Genomic DNA, 20,518 nt, shown 5'->3' on the forward strand with positions numbered 1-20,518 from the left:
GTGTTTACTATTGTCATTTTGCATTATTGACACTATTTTCCTAATTAATGCTGTTCAGTTGCTTTGTCACAATCTGTATTGTTAAAAGCGCTATATAAATAAAGGTGACTTGACTTGACTTGACTTTCATAAAAAAATATATATATAATAATAATTATAATTATAATAATAATATTAAAGGGATAGTTCACCCCAAAAACAACAAAAAAAATCTGTCATTTACTCACCCTTATGTCATTTCAAACCTTTCTTTTGTGGGACTTAAAAGAAGGTATTTTGAAGACTGTTGGTAACAAAATATGTTTTGGTTACCAATGACTTTCATTGTATGAACAAAAAATACTGAGATGTTTCTCAAATTATCTTCTTTTATGTTCCATATATATATATATATATATATAACATATTCCATATGTTAGGCCGTTTTAGCCTAAATGATAAATTGATATACTTATTATTCCATAAATGAAAGAAACATAATATAGTTTCTCATAATAATGTTGGTAGCAGGATTGAAAGATTGAGCTTGTTGAATGTTGTCAACGCTGTTATAATATTGACATTACACAATTATGTAATGATATTGATATTATTTACTTCCTGTTGTGGTGTAAGGGTCCAAATTATGTAATTTATGTCTGGGTATCACAATTATGCAATGTTCCATTTTTAATGGCGGGAAAATCATTCTGTTACAGAGTTGCTCTGAAATTCATTGAATATCATTTCAACCGATTATTTACCGAAACTGCATGTAAAACTGAGTGAGCATCCATTTGAAATCAAATCATGTTTGTTCTTTGTTCCTGACCCTGGAATCTACATCCCCACTGACGTTATTAGGAAGTCATGATCAATAATGTAGAACACTGAGTACAGATGCTGTTTTTACTAGAGCGGTTTTGACATCATGCCGTTCTTCTGTGCGACTGTAAAAAGTCTGTGCTTCTAACTCATTAAAGACGAACTTGGCTCCTTCACCTTATTTCTTTCAGCAGCTTCAGATCAATACTTTTTAAGAGACCATCCATTAAGTCAAACCATCTGTTGCGTCAACCAGAGATGTTTCCCCTTATCAATTTACTTTAAATCAGTACACTTTTTGAATTTAATCACTCACAGTTCACTGCCAGCCTATTTTTTTTTAATACATAATAGATCAGCTCAGTGTATTGGGAACTTCCTCAGGGAAAACATGTGAACTGACATCTTGCAAGCTTAGGTTCCTTTTCATGGTCAATATGAAACGTTCACAACCGATTTTACTTCTATAATATGACATAATTTAGATGGAAAACAGGATGTTCAATAAGTAACATGTACTTCAGGAGTCGATTTTATCTATCAGGAATTGATTGTCAATTTGCTTAGCAGAAGAAAGGCTTGGAGTGCTTAATCAAGAGGCCAATGCTTGGCTGTGAGGAATAAATTGTAAAGTTGTCACTTTGTGAAGGGACACTTGTCTTGACACTTCAGCTTGTCTTGTACGTGATGCATGAATTCCCTCCCTGGTCTGATGAGTCTTGTCTCAATGCTAATTCCATCTTTTTTCCCACTCTCATTTGCATGGCGTCCAGGGGATTTGTCAATTGCTAGTTTTCAAAGTAAGTTTCGTTCCCATTTGGTAGTTTTCACCTTTGGTTGACCCTTATTAAACTCTTTCCTAATTGCTGGTCTGCTCCTATGTAGCCTGACTGACTGACGTGAGGGTAAAGCGGGCTCACAGCAGACTGATTTGCGTTTAGGATTGTGTCCACACGACCATTTACCCACTCTTAAAATTAGTAATAGTGCTGTCTTGTACCATTCAGTTTTGCCCAAGTTTGCTCCTTTTAGTCCCTTCTAGCCATGAATTGTCCTTGCCAGTAGTTTGTTGTTTTTTCCCTCAGTAATTGTGCCAATTACCATGTGATTAATGTGTCACCTTTGTGTCCTACTCTAGATTATTAGTTAATTATGCTGCTCAAATGTTGGCTGCAGTCCAAATTCAAATATTCATCAGAATCCACATTTTGTACTTGGTTAAAAAAATGAACTGGTAATACTTAAGAAGTCCTGCAGAAATTTACCATGGTACTGTTTCCACTAAAATAACGTAGTTAACTAGTTGACTCCGTGATCTGGTTGGAGTAGTTCCCTGGTGGGCAGATTGTTAGTGAATAACAACCTAAACCGAAGGTTCTCAACTTTGACCCTCAATGTCTTCTTTCCTCACTTGATCAAACTCACCGAACTATAACTTTCTAGTAATCCTGAAGACTTCTATTAGTGCAAGTGTGTTATTTAGGGTTGGAGCTAAACTCTGCAGGAAAGTGGACCTTGAAGACAAGAGTTGAGAACCCCTGACCTGAACTTCAGGACGTTCCTCACCCAAAGTTATCATTTCAGAAGACTTGTAGCACACAAGCACCACTTATATGATGGTTCTTGATCTTTTTTGAAGCCGGAAACTTCCAGTCCACAATTGTTATTGCATGGAAAAGAGCGACCAGGATATTCTGCAAAATTGATCCTTTTTTTGTTTCTTGGAAGAAAAAAGAAATGCAGGTTTAGATTGACATGAAGGTGACTGAATCTTTTAAAGGTGTTTCTATCAATTTTGTTTATCGGATCCTACCTTAAAGCGATTTAAAATGGAATTGATTCTGCAGTAACAGAGTGATTGCTTGCCTCTCAACACCTGGAGTTCTGAAACATGTACATCGTGCCATAGCTGCCTGCTACTTGGTCTCTCTTATGGCTTTTCATTCTATGTTTATTCCTCGCTTATTGGCCCCCAACCCTTATTTTCCAAGCTGCCACTTACACAGACTTCATCTAATTAAATATAAAGGTTGCATCTCTATCAGAGACCTACACCTCAGTGTCTAATGATTAGCTTTATTTAGAGCTTTATTGCCATTGCTTGCTCTTGCTTTTAACACTGTGCTCCAAGGCTTTTAGTGTGTTTGCGATCACTGTGCTTTTCCAGATAAGGTATTAAATTACCCAGTGTCCTCTTTGTGTGCATATAATGAGAGAGAGTGCCCTTTCTGTGTTCTCCAGACGTGGTCAGATAGCAGTAATAGAACGGCTAGGGGGCGGGTGCAATGGTTTCCCATCAGCCCTATGTTTTGCTGTTTCATTATTTTGTTATTTTATGTCGTCATTCTGTTCGCATGCAATGTTCAGATCTGATTGTTTCCCCTCTCGTACGTCCATGGTATTTGCCATTTGGTATTTGCCATTTCGTCTTATTATTGAATAATTAGAGTTGTGGGATCAATGAAAAAGATGGATTTTTCATGGAAACATGGTTTTTAGGTATTCTTATGGGATCCAAGGGTTATATTATGGCTAGATGGACAGGCCTTTTGTAATACTGATTGTGATGGAACAACTGTCTTTACTCACATCAATGCTGCCCTGACTCTTCAATCGCCTCTCTTCGGAGAAAAGTGCAATCACAATCCCTGTTGGGTAGCAGTGATGAGGTATACCTTTATAGTGCCTCATCACTACTGCCTTTAAATGCATCACATACCTCTCTACAAGAGACCAATCCCTTCCCCAGTGCATGCACAATAGTTTCCCCATAGCAATCCAGTGGCACCAAAAGTAGAGTCACCTTACGCGCTTTCCAAGGCACAGATTAGAGCTGTAATCGGGCCTTAAAAGTTAGGCCCGACAGAATTCGGCCCGAGCCCGACAAGTACATTTTGATTGACAGCTTTTTAAAAGCCCGAACCCATTTACAGCCCGACATTATTCAAATGTGCGCACGCACATAGCTCTTTTGCCTTTTGTCAAGAATGAGTCATTTATACATGTTTTAACATAATTTATTCATGACTAATGTAGGCTATAGGCCACTTTGAAGTTGGAACAAAGAAATAAAATAAGTCCTCTGTAACATCGTAGCACTCTAAATAGGCCTAGGCATACACTTAGCCTATAAATAGGCCAATGCACCAATAAAGGCGGTCCTGCGCTCACTGATGGTGCGTCCAGCAGCACTGAACACCCTTTCACTGCTGCTGCTGCTACTGGCCAGGATGCATAGTACTGATCTAGCTAATTTTGCAAGTTTTGGGTAGGATGGTTTGTTGATCTTCCACCAGCCAAAAACATCCATTTAATTTTCCATGACAGCCGTTACAATGTAGCGAGTGACCTCGTCATCTTTCCAGTCAGCTTGCTGTACATTTTCATGTCTTTGTTCATGTCCATTTTCGTGTCTTTCTCGCGCTAATTGAAATGCATCACATGACCGCTCATTTATCACGCAAGCCGGAACGCAAGCCCGAACCCGGCCCGAGCCCGTGTAAAATGATATAAATTAAGCCCAAACCCGACGGGTTGATCTTCAGCTCTAGCACAGATACATATAGCAACTGGCCACCCAAGAGGCCGGCCGTGTGATGAGGTGTGGCTGAAGTTAATATTGACTTGTAACTGCCACCTTTAAACGCAGAGCAAGAACCCCTCAAACCTGATCTTTTCCCCTGTGCATGCACAATGGTTTCCCCATAGGTCCAGGAAGGGAGCGGGGAGGGAATTCCTCAACACCTAAAGTAGAGTATTTTCTGAGACACAGCTATGCTTTGCTGCTGACCGACCAAGAAGGCGGCTTTGTGATGAGGTGTAGCTGAAGTTAATATCACTGCTTCCTTTAAATGCAGAGCGTGACTCTCCTCAAGAGACTGGTCCCAACTGTGCATGGGATTGTCCCAATTGGTTCAAGAAAGGAGTAGGCAGAGAATCCCAAACTACAAGAGGTAGAGTTGCCGCACCAACTCACTTTGCCATGGCCCCCGGGGAAGCCAGGTTGTCACACTGTCACAAGAAATGTGCTAAAATTGTACCTTGTACCTAAAATGCCTTGTCCCTTGGGTAGAAGCCTCAGGTACACCTTGTATCTGTACCTTATTTAGGGGTGCATATATAAGGTACAGAGGAGTACCTTTGAGGGTACTGCCCCAATAACGAGCACAGGTTTTTTTCTCAGGATGTATGAAAGCTGCCAGCTTTTGAATTCCAGATTTCAAGGGGAGAGTCTGTAGACCACTGGACCCTGCCTGTGCCTGAACCTTTATTAACACGCCCAGACCTTCACAGTCCAGTTATTCATGGGATAGTTCACCCAAAATGAAAATTATGTCATTAATTGCTCACCCTCATGTCCTTCCAAACCCATAACACCTTAGTTCATCTTCGGAACACAAATTGAGATATTTTTGATGAAGTCCAAGAGCTTTCTGACCTTCCATAGACAGCAACGCAACTACCATGTTCAAGGCACAGAAAGGTAGTAAGGACATCGTTAAAATAGTCCATGTGACATCAGTGGTCCAACCTTAATTTTATGAAGCCATGAGAATACTTTTGTGCCCAAAGAAAACAAAAATACAGACTTTACTCTACAATTTCTTCTATTCTGTGTCAGTCTTCGACGCGCAGCCACGAGAGTACCTCAACGCATGTGTATGGTGCTGCTGATCAAGGAGCCGGCGTTCTGACATAGCATGTGCTGCGCCTTGACACGGAAGAGAAGACATTGTTGAATAAAGTCGTTATTTTGGTTTTCTTTGCGCACAAAAAGTATTTTAGTAGCCTCATAACATTACGGTTGAACCACTGATGTCACATGGACTGTTTTAACGATGTCCTTACTGCCTTTCTGGGCTTTGAACATGCCAGTTGCATTGCTGTCTATGCAGGGTCAGAAAGCTTTCGGATTTCATCAAATATATCTTAATTTGTGTTTCGAAGATGAAAGAAGGTATTATGGGTTTGGAACGACATGAGGGTGAGTAATTAATGACAGCATTTTCATTTTTGGGTGAACTATCCCTTTAAAATCTCCTTTCAGTTCAACCTCATTCTCCTATGGGCACTTGATTCCCCCTTTTTAATATTTGAAAATAATTTCAAATGAAAACCTCTTCAATGATGAAAGCCTGCCACATGATGTAAGTAATGTCTGGTTTTATAACTTACCAAGACGTAGACTCATCAGACTTAGAGCACTGTAAATCCTAAACTATAGAAAATGTTGGTTTGATCATTGTGGGTATATTGGCTAGTCCACAATTGATCTTATTCAGAGACCGAAAGGCGTAACCTAAATAATTTTTTGACGTGACTACCCATAGCTTGCTATTGTAATTTTTGTTATACTCATAATTAAAAAAAAAAAAATTATAATCCTAGACAGACTTGCTGAATGTGCTTTTCTCTGATTGACTACAGAGCCCTGTCCATCACTACTGCTGCAGAGACATATGGCTGAACTCCTTAGTCAAGATAAAGACATGGCTGCCAGTTTCCTCAATAGCGTCTTAAACCAGCTCAATTGGGCCTTCTCCGAATTCATCGGCATGATACAGGAGGTAAGAAACTTTTGCCTTCATACCAGACAAACAGAAAGTCTCACCTCAAAATCAGGCAGAAGTTGAAGCTGCAACAAAAGAAGTTTTGAAAGTACTATAAAGCTAGAGTAAAAGTTTTTTTTGTTTGTTTTTTAACCAAACTAAACATTTGTAGCCGGTTGTTTTCTCCGCCCCACTGATCAGCCCTCTAACACTGTAGCTAACTCAATCAGAGCCAGTAAATGATTCACTATGACTATAATCATGAGACTGCCACTTGATATTTGAACTGAATAACCATTATCTTGCATTTTCAGTGTAAAATGAAAAGTCAAAAGTCTTTGAAATATTCATTAGATGTGTTTGATTGTATCGATAAGAAGTGCCTAATAACAAGACTTCTGCAACTTTTGAAGAAAATGGGAGTGGTGCTTGCCCATGCAAACATCTACGCCACAATGCTAGTGTGCTGTTTTTTAAGCATTTGCTAGACACTTTTTTGGGTGTTAGACACCTATGGTGTCCCAGGGTGGTTCTAGAGTGTTGCTAGGCAGTTATTTGAGTGTTCTAGGTGGTTGCTAAGGCATTGCTAAGGTGTTCTGACTGGTTGTTGATGTGTTGATTGGCGGTGGAGTTTTTTTTATAAAGAGTTTCTAAGATGTTTAGTGCCAGTTAGAGTGTTATTAGGTGGTTGCTTTGGTTTACTGGAAGGTTTCTAGGGTGTTGTTAGGCAATTACTATTAAGTAAGTAAACATCATGCAATTAAAGTGATAGTATGCCTTTCTTCAACAAGTCACATGATTTGAAGTATCATTCACGTTCGTAGTGCAAATACAGACACAGTTTGCATTTCATTTATGTATAATGAAAGCCTGAAACTTAACATGACTTGAAACTAGTGCTGTCAAAATTAGCACATTAACGCATGTGATGAATTTTTCCACTTTAATGGTGTTAAAAATATTTAACGCTGTTAACACAGGGGCGAAGCTAGGGTTGGCCACCCCACGCAAAACTGATGCTTTTCTTGACAGAAATTGTGTTTATTTAGACCCGGAACGTCTTTACAACCACATCAAACGGGAGACTTTTCAGATGCGCACTCCACTTCGCCTCAGCGCCAGGCGCTAGTCAAACGAGCGCGGAAATGGTACAGGTGGCGAGGAGCTTCAGAACATCAGTGCGGTCAGATGAGATGTTGTCAGGCCATATGTCAGTCATTTATTATACCACCATTGATTATAATGGGTTTATGTGAAGACTGTTTTAAGTTAAATTAAACATTGTTATTTTTTTAAAGTCTAATAAATGTTCAAATTGATAGCTCTCATTTATAGGCTTACTGTAATGTTGAATGGCTATAATCAATGGTCAATTTCCTAGATACATCAGTATTGGTATCAGTGATACTCGACTTCAGTCATGAAAAAGATGCCACTAAACAAATATAAAAAAATATATATACTGACTTTGATGCTTGTTCATTTATTTGAAGATTGCATACAATTATTGAAATATAAAAGTATATTTAAAAACTTTAATGTTAGGTAAGATTAATCGCGATTAATTAGTTAAAAAGTTTTAATCGATTGACAGCACTACTTTCTTTTGCTGCCTTCCAAGCACTGGCATTTCCTTCAGGAAATGCAAATTTAGTTTACCTTGTGCTCAATTCACCCCGTTAACAACTTCATTCAGCCGCACACTAATTTGATAATTTGGACACCATGGAAACAACCTTTTGGGAAGAGTAGCGCGCGCGCCCCTCCCGTGGTAGGGTCATTACTAAACACAGGCTTTGGAGTCTCAGGGGAAGATAAAGAAGAAAGCAAAACCTCCCTGGTCTATAATGGCGGGGAATTAAACCTCAGACGTAAAAGCACTTTCTCACCAGGCTTTCTCCTCTACTTTTAAATCAATGTCTTTCAGGAGAGCCGAAGCGCTGAAATTCTACCTATTGCAGATTGGACTTTGATTCGCATGCTACTTTGCCTGGAGGTCTGGCTGGCTCTTAGAAGCGCCTTTCATCTGTGATGATCCACGAATTAGGAGGCACTGGTCTCCAGGGGAGTTTGTGATGTGTTTACGGCCTCAGTTTCAGTCAGCACTAAATTGAAGTGAAGGGTAGATGTAGAAAAGACTGATGAGAATGTCTAAGCATCAAGACTCTGAATACACGTGCACTAAATACAAATGTTTTATACCTAAAGAACTGAATGGTAAAATGTTTTTGCTATTAGGCCTGGGCGATAAACGGTATCAGTATTTATCGAAGGTGCACCTTCATTGATTACGATAGAAAAAAATCCCCAATATAGCGCACAATAGTTCACCTAAAATATAGCGCGTGCTATTAGTGACAATCAGACAGCCAAAAAGTTGTGACATCAGAACACACAAATGCTGAAATGAGTGCCGTGCCTGCGTGATGAGGAGATTGCGATTAAAAAGGAAATTAGTCCAATTTAAAATAAAAATTTGCATTCAAATTTTATGTGTGCGTCAGGGAGACTTATCAAAATGCGTTGATGCTGATGCAAGTCTTTGTTGCGTTTTAATGTTTTTGTTCTTTTAACCAGTTGAAGCCACGAGATGCGCCACTGCTGCGTTTTTTCATTCAAAATATTAGAGGAATAAAGAAGCTCAATGTGGAGATGATCTTGGTTAGGTTAAAACCAGAACGCATGTTCTGCAAATTTTCTAGACCGGCAACTATAACTGTTGCACTCGCGTCTCACACAAGAGATGTATAGAAAGCCATGTAAAGTTAAAAGAGGTTCAACTTTCAGAAAACATGTCTCTAGAATTTGTGGGGGTTTATTCCATTCCACTGTGTCTCATATGTTTTTAAATGCAATCTGTGTGATTGGCACTCCGTCCCTTTTTGTTAAGCTATTCATAAATACATGATGCTGTTTTGTTCATAATTGTTTATGAAATGTATGCAGTTCTATTTAATTTATATATGTTAGTTCAGACATTATGCACTTTTTTATAGATAGTTGTTATTTCATTGCAATGAATAAACAATGCGTTATTTTGCTCATTGCGCCCTTCTGTGGCCTCAGGAGACAAGCCAAAAGTTTCCTTAAAGGTATAGTTCACCCAAAAATGAAAATTCTGTCATTCCAGAACTAAATGTACGGTACTAAAGTAGTGGGACGATTTTGCGCGAACTATTTCCCAATACCATTTAAAGGGTTGCATTCGCACCGACAGTGTGTACTAGGAAGTGACGTAAGCCGGTCGACAGCATCGTCATTTGTGCGCGGCGTTCAACAGAAACAAAGAAGAACAACATTAGCAACAGGAGGATGGAGGACGCTGTGATTGGAGCTGTGTTTTTGTTGTGTCTCGTGGGTTTCACAATAATGGACATGGAAAGTCGACGTATACGTAAAGCGATTGAAAGAACGGAAAGGAGGACTAAGAATCTCCAACGACAACTGGCAGTGCTACATTTGCTACAAGTGCCTGCACTTCAGCGTCCGTCTATCTATCGCTGTTCTCCATACTTGCAAAATAAGTTGACATGCTTACAGTATGTTTACACAGAGTTTTAAATCATGGCGGGTGAGGGTGTTTTCATACGCGTTTGGCCAACCAATGTCTACTTACGTCACGATTAGTACCAGTTGTGCTGGTTAGACCCTGCTCCGGAGGAGGAGCTAATTTGGTTCTCGAAAAAGGCAGTCCGGTACTAAAATCGCTCCCAGTTCCGGCGGTGCGAACATGCCGAAAAGTGGGTAGTTCCACAATTAGTTCTGGTACTATGAAAAGGTTCCCACGGTGCGAAAGGCCCTATTAATTACTCACCTTCATATCGTTCCAAACCCGTAAGACCTTCGTTCATCTTCACACAAATTAAGATATTTTTGATGAAGACCCTGCATAGACAGCAACACAACTGCAATGTTCCCAGGTCCAGAAACGTAGCAAGGACATCTGTAAAATAGTCCATGTGACATCAGGGGTTCAACCGTAATTTTACGAAGCTATGAGAATACTTTTTGTGCGCAAAAAAACATAAAATAACGACTTTTCAACAATTTTTCTCCTCCTCGTTAGGGCTGGGACAATAAATCGAGAAATGATTCAGCATCGATTCTGAGATTTTCCGAAGACATCGCAATTCTCTCTTGAATCGATTCTGAGCTTAGTTTTTAACAGCAGATGACACTGCATGCTTTAGAAATAGACGTATTCTGCTTGCTTCCAGTTACTTACACACGCACTATTGGAACCTAAAATAATCATTCATAAAGTTCGAAAAGGCTGAAGCAAATTACAAGGATGTTCACAGTGGGCTGTGTTTACATTAATCTCGCATCATAAAATCATAAAAGCCGATGTGCAAGTACATTTAACCACTTACATTACTCAGCCGAACGCAAAAGCGCTCTTCTTCGTGAGCATTTGAGTGTCCGGTTACTAGCTTAGAGCGCCATCTACTGTTAAGAACTAAGCTCAGAATCGATTCGAGAGAGAATCACGATGCAGTCCGAAAATCTCAGAATCGATCCACGAATCGCGATGCATCAATTTATTGTCCCAGCCCTACTCCTCGTCCTGTCTGCAGCGACTCGCCGCCAATGTGGAGAGTATCATGACACATGCGCTTGCTTCCACTTCATGTAAACGACACATGCGCATTGCGCTGCTGCTTACGTTAACACACATGCATACAGTGCAGTGCGTACAGTGGTTAAATTTAAACCTTTTTTTATTGCTCTTTGTTTAAAGAGGTTATAAAAAATGTCAATAATTATTGATACCGAAAGATATGAAAAATTGTATCGTGATACATTTTTTTTTAGCTATATCGCTTAACCCTACTTGCTATGCAATTGCTGAGTCATTCTGAGTGGTCCTTGGCATGTTGCCATACAGTTATTAGGGTGTTCTGGGTGGTTGCAGGTTGGTTGCTGGGGTATTCTGGGTCCTTTGCCTAATTCATAAAAGCCCATGGGCTTATCTTCAATCTATTGCTGTTACTCTAATATGAATATGAATAATTTGACTGTCATTGGGTCTTATTTTACCTCATTCCGTGCAACAAGACATACAGCCCCGTATCAGCAGTTTCATAACATCTTTTTTGACCTCCCTGTGTCTCCAATATGGTCTCTTCATGTCTTAATTTCTTTCCTGTCAGATCCAACAGGCAGCTGAGCGGCCTGAGAGGAATTTCGTGGACACGCGGCAGTTAAAAGTGTGCGCGACCTGTTTTGACCTGTCTGTCAGTCTGTTACGGGTCCTGGAGATGACCATCACTCTAGTGCCGGAAATATTCCTGGACTGGACCCGCCCCTCCGCCGAGCTGCTGCTACGCCGATTGGCTCAGGTGAGCGTGATTGACAGCTGGGATGTGTTCTGAAAACGTTGTTCTAAAAACTTGAAAATGAAATGCATTTTATGCTCACCATTAACATTTTTCTAAAGCAGTTTCTTGCAGAACGCTGAGTTAATGATCCTGTTTGAAGCAATTTGCTATTAAACATTTCTGTTTATTTTCTCAGACTCTTGCTTGTGCACAGCTCTCTGACTTTTTCAAAACCTAACAACATTGAGGAAATGTATTGTAATGACTTGTATCATTTATTTATTCATTATTAATTTGTAATTAGAGGGAATTAATGATTATTACTTTATTCATTTTGCTAGAACTCGGGTCTGAATGTCCCAAATCCACCTGATCCAACCATTCCAAATTTGTTAGTTTTACTTCAAATCAAGGTCGTCCAGCGAGCCAGTGATTTTTGGTATCTTTTAACAAATTTAATATGTGTTTCCTTGGCCACAGTCCACACAATCAAGATTAGTTGTACGTTCTTAATAGAGGCAATTATTATAAGTACGCTACGAGATAAGTAGCAAGCAAGGATCGTTTTGGCATAGTTTAACCTTGAATGATCCAGTGGCCTCTCCGTGTCCTGTATATGAAATCCCTACAGTATGAACCTTGTTCAAAAGACGGTCATAATATGAAAAAAACGTATCTCATCTTTTGAAATAAGAGGATAGTGTAGTATGTAGACATCGAACTATACTAGTCTACTGTCTGTGCAGACAATATGTCAGAACCTTCCTCTACAGTCCTGTGTTATTTTTTTATGTTCCATTGTTATTATTATTTGGTTTTGTTTGTTTAATAAATGAAAGCTACAGTTGGGATTTTTTTAGACAATTTTTGCATTGTACCTGATTTACATTTATTCTTTTAGTGGACTGGGTGCTTTAGAAATAGACATCGTGTGAAAAACAAGACTATCAATGGACGCAGTTCGTTCTTTGTGAATCCCACCAAAATGTTATTGAATTGGATAATATAGCGTAGCAGTGCAAAGAATCTGTATTGGATGGAAGCTAATGGTTGGGGTTTATTGATCCATAAATGAGGTCATTTTGTCAAAGCATAAAAGTTCTTACAAGGGTGATGGAGGGGAGGGCAGTCATTATTAGAAAAAAAAAGATGAAAGCTATTTGAGGCTTTTCACCTTTATAGGCATTTTTTTTTAATGAGTGTTTGTTTATGGAAGATATAGGTGCTTTCCACAAATAGGGTACACCTTAGTCTCCCATTACTTAAAACCATTAAATGCACAAATCTCATATTCTTCATTTATGTAATCTTTTTTTTTCCTGACACTGACTAATTGTTCATTTATAGGAAATATAACTTTATTAATAACTAAAATGGGTACATTGGGTGCAAAATTAGCTAGATACTATTGACTGACAGTTGTTTTTAGGTTAAATCTGCAGTTTTTGCAACCCTGTTAACCATTCTGGCATACTCCTATTTTTTATTTGTATTTGATATTTCTTTTTATATATACTGTATTTTAATCTTACTGCAAAGAAATAATGAAATAATAAAAAATAAGGGGTTTAAACTGTATTCATTAATGTCCAAAATTTGGTAACAGGGTTGAAAAAAAATTGCAAACCATATAAAAATAGAACGCATATAATAATTAATTACTTTTATTAACTGTCCTTACGTCCTGAGGTTAGTTATCATTTAACATTTTGCAATTTTCAGAAGGTTACGTACCTCCTTTTTCATTTTCAGATGCTATTTTGCACTCTATTCATGGAAAGTGCCATGCAAATGAGGAGCGGATAGGCTACTGCATGTTTTCAAGGCCTCAATTATGGAGGAGAAGGCTTTGAAAATGTGTTTTCTGGTGGGTTTTTCTCACAGCGCTTACGTGGGCTCTATTCCCAGCTCAGCGTCCGTTCACCTGCGGCTTGTAATCAGGCTTTAACTGAAACACACCTGTGAGCACAGCAGGACTCCACACATCCTTGAGGAGCAGAACCTCCACCTCATGCATACTTATCCATTTACATGTTTTCCTGTCCCTGAAGGATTTATCCTATCTTTCAATACAATTACGTGCGATGCGCTATACTAAACAGCATTAATTGGCACCTGACTGCTTGGTACCTCTGAATTAAATTCTCGGCCGCATGATGCTGAGTCCAAGTGGCGTGCTAAAGGAGCGAAGGGAATAATTATTGCGGTCTGATCACTGATTTATGACCAGATGTGTTTGATTTGCTCACTGAAACCCTTTCAGACTGGAGCAGGTTACATCTGTTCATGTTAAAAGATGTTGCTTTGCTTTGTGGTTTGTAATATAGTCTTATGTTTTTGTTTTTATGTTGTTTTGTTTTTGCCTTGCTTTTTTGTTGTTGTTTTGCTTTGCTTTGTGTTTTTTGTTTTGTTTGTTTGTAATATGTTTTTGTGTTGTGTTTGTTTTGTTTTGTTTTGCTTTCCTTTTTTGTTTTTGGTTTGTTTTTGCTTTGCTTTGGTTTCGTTTGTTTGCAGTGTAATGTTATGTTTTTGTTTTGTGTTTTGCTTTGTTGTTTCTGTCTTGTTTTGTGTTTTGCTTTGCTTTTTTGTTTGTTTGTTTGTTTGCAATGTTTTTTTTCTTTCCTCTTGTTTCTTTGAGTCAACATTTCCTTTAATTAGGATAACATTCTCATCTCTGGTTTATGTTTTTTTTAAATACTAATTTCAGGTTTGACATTTGTTTTTTTATTGTCTTTCTGTAGCTCCTGAACCAGGTGTTAAATCGAGTCACGGCAGAAAGAAACCTCTTTGACAGGGTGGTCAACTTGCGCCTCCCAGGTAATTCTCATCAATTTCCTTCTTATGCAAAAATAATCTTAAATGAATGCAAATAGAAGCATTGAACATGAACTGCATGCTTTAGTACACACTTGAAGATGCACTTGAATGCAATTATATTTCTGAAATGCTTAGTGTGCTGTGCTGAATTTAAACCTCTCAAGTATTTTGGTTCGTCCTTGATCGCGTCCCCCGTGAGCTGAAATATGGTTTGTTGTAACCTAACATTAGACTTTTCACATGGTCCTTTTAATAGCACCTTGTTTCAAGTCCCAGAACAAATAAAAAGTAATTTGATATGCATTTTGCGACGTTCTTGACATCACCTCTGAAACCCTTTCCGAAGTTTGGAAAGTCATCCTGTACACTCAGGGAATGATATGAGAAGAATAGGTCAAGAGATTACACGGCGAGTTAGTATGAAAAAGTAATCCAATTCAGGAGGATACTAAGACTGTCATCAGGCCATTTTTTCAGCCTTGACATTGCAGAACGATAGATTTATAATGAATGAGGTTGGGTCATGTTGTTAGCCTGAACTTCACTCCTAGAAGGGCACACAGAAAAGCCTGACTTCCAATGCTTTTTAAAGTTGACCCCAGGTCTCTTTGGTCTCAGATTCTGTAACCTTCAATTCCACTCAAGTGGCTTTAGTAGATTTAGTTTATTCACCACTTGATGAGTTTCCCCAGACATATTCATTTTTTTGAATTTTTTGGGGGTATTTGATGGTCCATCAGTTAAATTAAGAGCAAATTTTTTATGAAAGCATTATGGTGTCCTTGGAAAAAAGTCAAGCGAAGCAGCATTCGGCAAACTTTGTTTATTTCCATCAAGAATACTGCTTGAACTCCATTGACCTGTGCTTCAGAAAATTGCGTTGCAGAAGAAAATTATCTAAATCTGAAATCACTTTAAATACGTTTTTTTTTTTTTTTGGAGAGTAATTTTCTTCCTAACAAAATGACAATAATGATTTTACTTAATTGTAAACTTGCTCAAATAAAAATGGAAAATTATTTTGTGTTGTATTATATAAAATATAAATATGTATTTATATTAATTAAACATCTAATTTTCAGAAATGTTTATTATTTAGACATAAGTATTATAAGTAGTAGTAATAAAAAATAGTAGTAACTATAGTTATATACACACACACAATGTTATAATATATACTGATAAGAGTTAAATTATGCATTGTATATACAGTATGTATATTGTGTGTGTATATATATATATATATATATATATATATATTTATACAATATACACAAACACACACACACACACACACACACACACACACATATATATATATATATATATATATATAGTATATTTATTTTTTATTTATTTACAGTCACAGTAGCTGTATATCATGAACTCTAAAACAGCAACAACAAAAACAGATTTATTTTTATTATAAAGTCAAAAGTCATTATCTGAACTAGTGATAAAAGCGTGTTTTGTTTTGTTTCGTAGGCCTGGAGAGTGTCGATCACTACCCCATCCTAGTGGCTGTTACAGGGATATTGGTGCGCATTCTGGTCGACTCCGATAAACAAGGGTGAGTTTATGGCTTTGTGTTTCATTATTTTCCCCTGTATATAATGGGATTTCCACATTTATGCGTGTTGCCGGGTTGAATTACTGAAGTAGACTGAGAAAATGTGCATTAAGGTAATATACGGTCACACCTCCCAGCTCTGCGCCGTAGTTTCACACAAACCAAGCTTCTGTTTTATTTGATTCGGTCTGGATGCGGTCAGTGGGACTCATCGACTTGTGTTTCTGGTTCAAGAGGCGTTTTCCTTTTCAAAGAGCACATTTGTTCTGAGGAAATGGGCACACGCCGGAGGTTTGTATGTGTTGGCATGAGTGCCGTGTGACTTTGGTCTGAGCTCCAGGAGCAATCGACAGTTAATTGCATGGTCTGCTGCCTGAGGGGGAGTCTGACAGCCGCCAAGTCCCTGTTGTGTGTCTGTGGGCTGAGAAGAGGGTCAGAGCAACAGGATTCAGGACAGAACCTGTCCTGTGGGGAGGTGAAATCTAATAACGAGCTCCTGTTGAAAGAAATGAGACTTCTGAGAGAGCAAAGAAAGGACAAACAGGGTCTCCAATCCATCACCATTGCTCCAGCTCTCAGGAGTATTATTTTTTGTGTCATTTTTAATTTTGTTTATACTGTAAGCTGTAGCTTTGTGGCAATTTTGTTCTTACTGTTGTATTAGTCCTTCAATCTATATAATTTTTTCAAGATATTTACAAACAACATGCACACTACCATGCAAAATGAACATAATACTTTTAATCAGCAAGGACACAAATCAAAAGTGACCGTAAAGACATTAATAATGTTTACTATATTACAACTTCATATAAAACAAAATAAATGCAGTTCTTTTAAAAATATTTATCAAAGAGTACAGAAAATAATGCATCATGGTTTCCACACAAATATTAAGCAACACAACTGTTTTCAACACTGATAATAATATTAAATGTTTATTGAGCAGCAAATCAACATAATAGATTCAATATATTCAAACAGAAAAGTTGGTTTCTGTTTTTACTGTATTTATGATCAAATAAATGCAGCCTTGGTAAACAGAAAAGTCTACGTTTTAAAAACATGGCAAAACAAACAAAAAATAAATAAATAAATAAATAAAACCTGTTTAGACTTGGTGGAAAATGCCAATGTTTATTGATATTTTTCTTAAATTATAGGCTAATACAGGTATTTGATTTACTTCATGTCACACAGAAATGTGTGACAGAATTTATTTAGTTATTTATTCCAATTAAATTCAATATTTACTGTGACAGGCTTGAAATAATATAGAAACTATTTAATATAGCACTGTATGTTTAGTACAAGTGATAATAAATAATTATTTAACAATTTTTTTGAGTTTTTGGTGTTCTCATACTAGCTCTCATACTTTGGGCCTGAGATGGAAAAATATTAAATTAAATTAAATTAAAAATAAACAAAACAAATGTCAGTATTTCCTGAGAATGAGCAAAATGCTTTCTCATTGCTGATGAAAAGTATGGTGAATAGTGTAAGAACGCAAATTGGGACACAGTCTGCATTTGCTTATCTGTATTTAAAAAAAAAAAAAAAAAGTATTGCGTATCCTTTCAAAAGACATCTCTTTCAGAAATGTATTTTTTGATATGCAGCTTTGATTTTTGTCTGGGGTGTTGAAATAATGAAATCTACCAGGCATATAACTAGGATCACGACTGGCCTTCAAGGACACTTCTGAGGATATTTAAAGGATAGTCCTGCGTGTAGCTGGAATCTGATGAAGCTGTCAGTAGAAATGGGCAGTGGACGGGCTTTTATTGCCATCGCTCTAAGGCCACTGATTGCTTGTTTTGATATCACTGTTGCATTTTGAGGGTTTGACTGCCGCTGCTCTTGTTCAGTATTCTTTATGTGCAGCTGATTTAGTAGTTCGATGTCTTTTGAGATTAACTGTTAGATTTGAGAATTAAGGTGGAGTCTATTTGTAAAATTATGCGCATGAGGCTTTTGCTTTATTTGAATAGCTCACAACATTTAAACATCACAGTTTGCAGTGTGATACAGTATAAAATACACTTTTACTAATAACATGGACACCTTTTTTAGCATCAAAAGATTTGTTACATTTATTTTTGTTTAATCTTTGTTTTTGTTTTGTTTTGTTTTTGTTTTGCCTTTTTTGTTTTTGTTTAGTTTTTGTTCTGTTTTGTTTTTGCTTTGACGTTTTGTTTTTGTTTTGCCTTTTTGTTCTGTTATGTTTTTGTTCCGTTTTGTTTTTGCTTTGTTTTGTGTTGTTTTTTCCGGTTTGCTTTGTAGTTTTGTTTGCTCTTTTTGTTGTTTTTGTTTTGTTTTTGCTTTTTGTCTTGCCTTTTTTGTTGTTTTTGTTTCGTTTTTTTCTATTATGTTTTTGTTCTGTTTTGTTTTTGCTTTTTGTTTTGCCTTTTTTGTTGTTTTTGTTTAGTTTTTGTTCTATTATATTCTGTTTAATTTTGTCAGTTATACCCCTTCTTAATTTTACATGTTAGTGAATTATGTAATATGAATCTTAACAGATCTTCAGGATCTACTAAGCTGCTTTGCAGTTTTTCTGCTGTTGCCCACAGCAACTGCACCAATTACCCAGAATGTTGTGGTGCTCTCTTCTCAAGATGGCCTAGCTTCTCTCTGCACATGCTGCGATAAGACCTGACCTTTCTCTTTGAATGTCACCAGGCTTCTTCTACTTGTTTTATAAGGTCTTTTGATAAGGTCGCACTAAGCCTGTACACGCACTGGACACAGACATTGAGTTTGTCAGGTCACTGCTGTTTACAGGTGAACACGAGAGATTGTGTCTTGAGAAGATGACCTTTACGCACTTGAAAATACCGCAACTAAGCTAAGGTGAAAAACAACTGTCCTCACTGCTTTCTGTGAGCGTTTAGAAGTGTGCAGCATGTCTGTAGGTTTTAATTTGACTTGTTCTCGACTCACTAATGGTTTGTTCTGACTTGAAAGCCAGACAGTTCCTTGATAATCCAGTTTGTTGGTAGATATCATATGTTCAGATAAATAGCATTTCGATTGGGATCGTTTTATGGCCTTGCAACTTCGCTTTTAGATTGATTTATGCAAGAAAACTAGGTCTGGGAACAGTCGTGACAAATGAATGAGGAATTTTAAAGGGGTCATATGATGCGATTTAAATTTTTCCTTTCTCTTTGGAGTGTTACAAGCTCTTGGTGCATAAAGAAGATCTGTAAAGTTGCAAAGACTAAAGTCTCAAATCCAAAGAGATATTCTTTATAAAAGTTCAGAGTCAGCCACACCTACCTAAAACGGCTCGTTCTAACACGCCTCCACATATCTACCTCACTATGTGGGAAGATTTGCATAACGCCGCCCAAATGTTCACGCAAAGAAAGAAGGCATAACTTTTATTCTCGCTATAGTATTGTTGCCACCGCCATGTTGTGAAGGCGCTGTGTGCTTGGTTGTGAAAGCGAAACTACTTTGTTTGGTCTTCCAAAAGAGGACGATATCTGCTTCGTCATGCCTGGAGCTGATCCGTGCTGGTTGCTGAGGAAATACTTCAACTTCACGCTGTCGATCTCCGGATCGGCTTTCACCGTGGACGAAGCGGAGTCCAGCCCGGGGTCGTCACAAGTGGTTGCTGCAGGCATCACAATATGGTAGGGACGTAACATTTCTGTCACACGCTTGAGGAATTTGGCCAATCACAACGCACTAGATAGCTAGCCAATCAGAGCACACCTCGCTTTTTCAGACCGATGAGCTTTGTAAAAATCAACGCGTTTCAGAAAGGCGGGGCATAGAGGAGAAACAATAATGTACAGTATGTGGAAAATAATGTGTTTTTGAACCTTAAACCGCATAAACACATTTCATTACACCAAATGAACCAAATAATGTTCTTTTTAGCAGCATCATATGACCCCTTTAATGAATGAGTAAAAAAAAAACTCTCTTTGAATCAGATTAATGATTCGCTTGTTGGGTTTTGATGCATTCACTGAACTGTCTTTCATTTTTAATTTATTCATTTAAAAAAAAAAGAACATTAACCAAAAATATTATTTTTGTTTGATGTATTTACAGTATATAAATTAGTGTTTATTACCTATTATTATTATTATTAGTAGTAGTAGTAGTACTATTATTATTTGGACCAATTATTTTTGGAATTAAGGACTGTAAAGTAAAATGACTTGCCTTTCCCAACCCTTGTTTTGTTGCTTTTTTGTTGCATTGTTTTCTTTTGCTTTGTTTGGTTTTTGTTACATTGTTTTGTTTTGTTGCTTTGTTTTGTTTTTGTTACATTTTTTGTTTTGTTGCTTTACTTTTTTTGCTTTGTTGCTTAGTTTTTGGTTTTTGTGTTGCTTTTTGTTTTGTTGGAATTAAGGACTGTTAAGTAAAATTCCTTATCTTTCCCATTCCTTGCTTTGTTGCTTTTTATTTTTTTGCTTTCTTTTTGTTTAGGTTTTTTT

At 37.5% G+C, this 20,518-nt stretch overlaps 1 protein-coding gene and 1 long non-coding RNA gene across 2 annotated transcripts in view; both read left to right on the forward strand.

The window, feature by feature from the left end:
• Positions 1–20,518, forward strand: part of rnf123 (ring finger protein 123) — a 156,912-nt gene that overhangs the window by 58,560 nt on the left and 77,834 nt on the right. Inside the window, exons 30-33 of the mRNA XM_016282404.1 lie at positions 6,232–6,371; positions 11,507–11,695; positions 14,416–14,491; positions 15,977–16,061. Coding sequence (XP_016137890.1) covers positions 6,232–6,371; positions 11,507–11,695; positions 14,416–14,491; positions 15,977–16,061 — 490 coding nt within the window. The remainder of the gene's footprint in view (positions 1–6,231; positions 6,372–11,506; positions 11,696–14,415; positions 14,492–15,976; positions 16,062–20,518) is intronic.
• LOC107592824 (uncharacterized) lies at positions 1,353–3,165 on the forward strand. Its single transcript, XR_001610029.1, has 2 exons — positions 1,353–1,604; positions 1,690–3,165. It is a non-coding gene; the product is annotated as an uncharacterized lncRNA (long non-coding RNA).

The sequence above is a fragment of the Sinocyclocheilus grahami genome, unplaced genomic scaffold (assembly GCF_001515645.1).
Source record: "Sinocyclocheilus grahami isolate Dianchi unplaced genomic scaffold, SAMN03320097.WGS_v1.1 scaffold159.1, whole genome shotgun sequence".
In the NCBI taxonomy this organism is placed as follows: domain Eukaryota; kingdom Metazoa; phylum Chordata; class Actinopteri; order Cypriniformes; family Cyprinidae; genus Sinocyclocheilus; species Sinocyclocheilus grahami.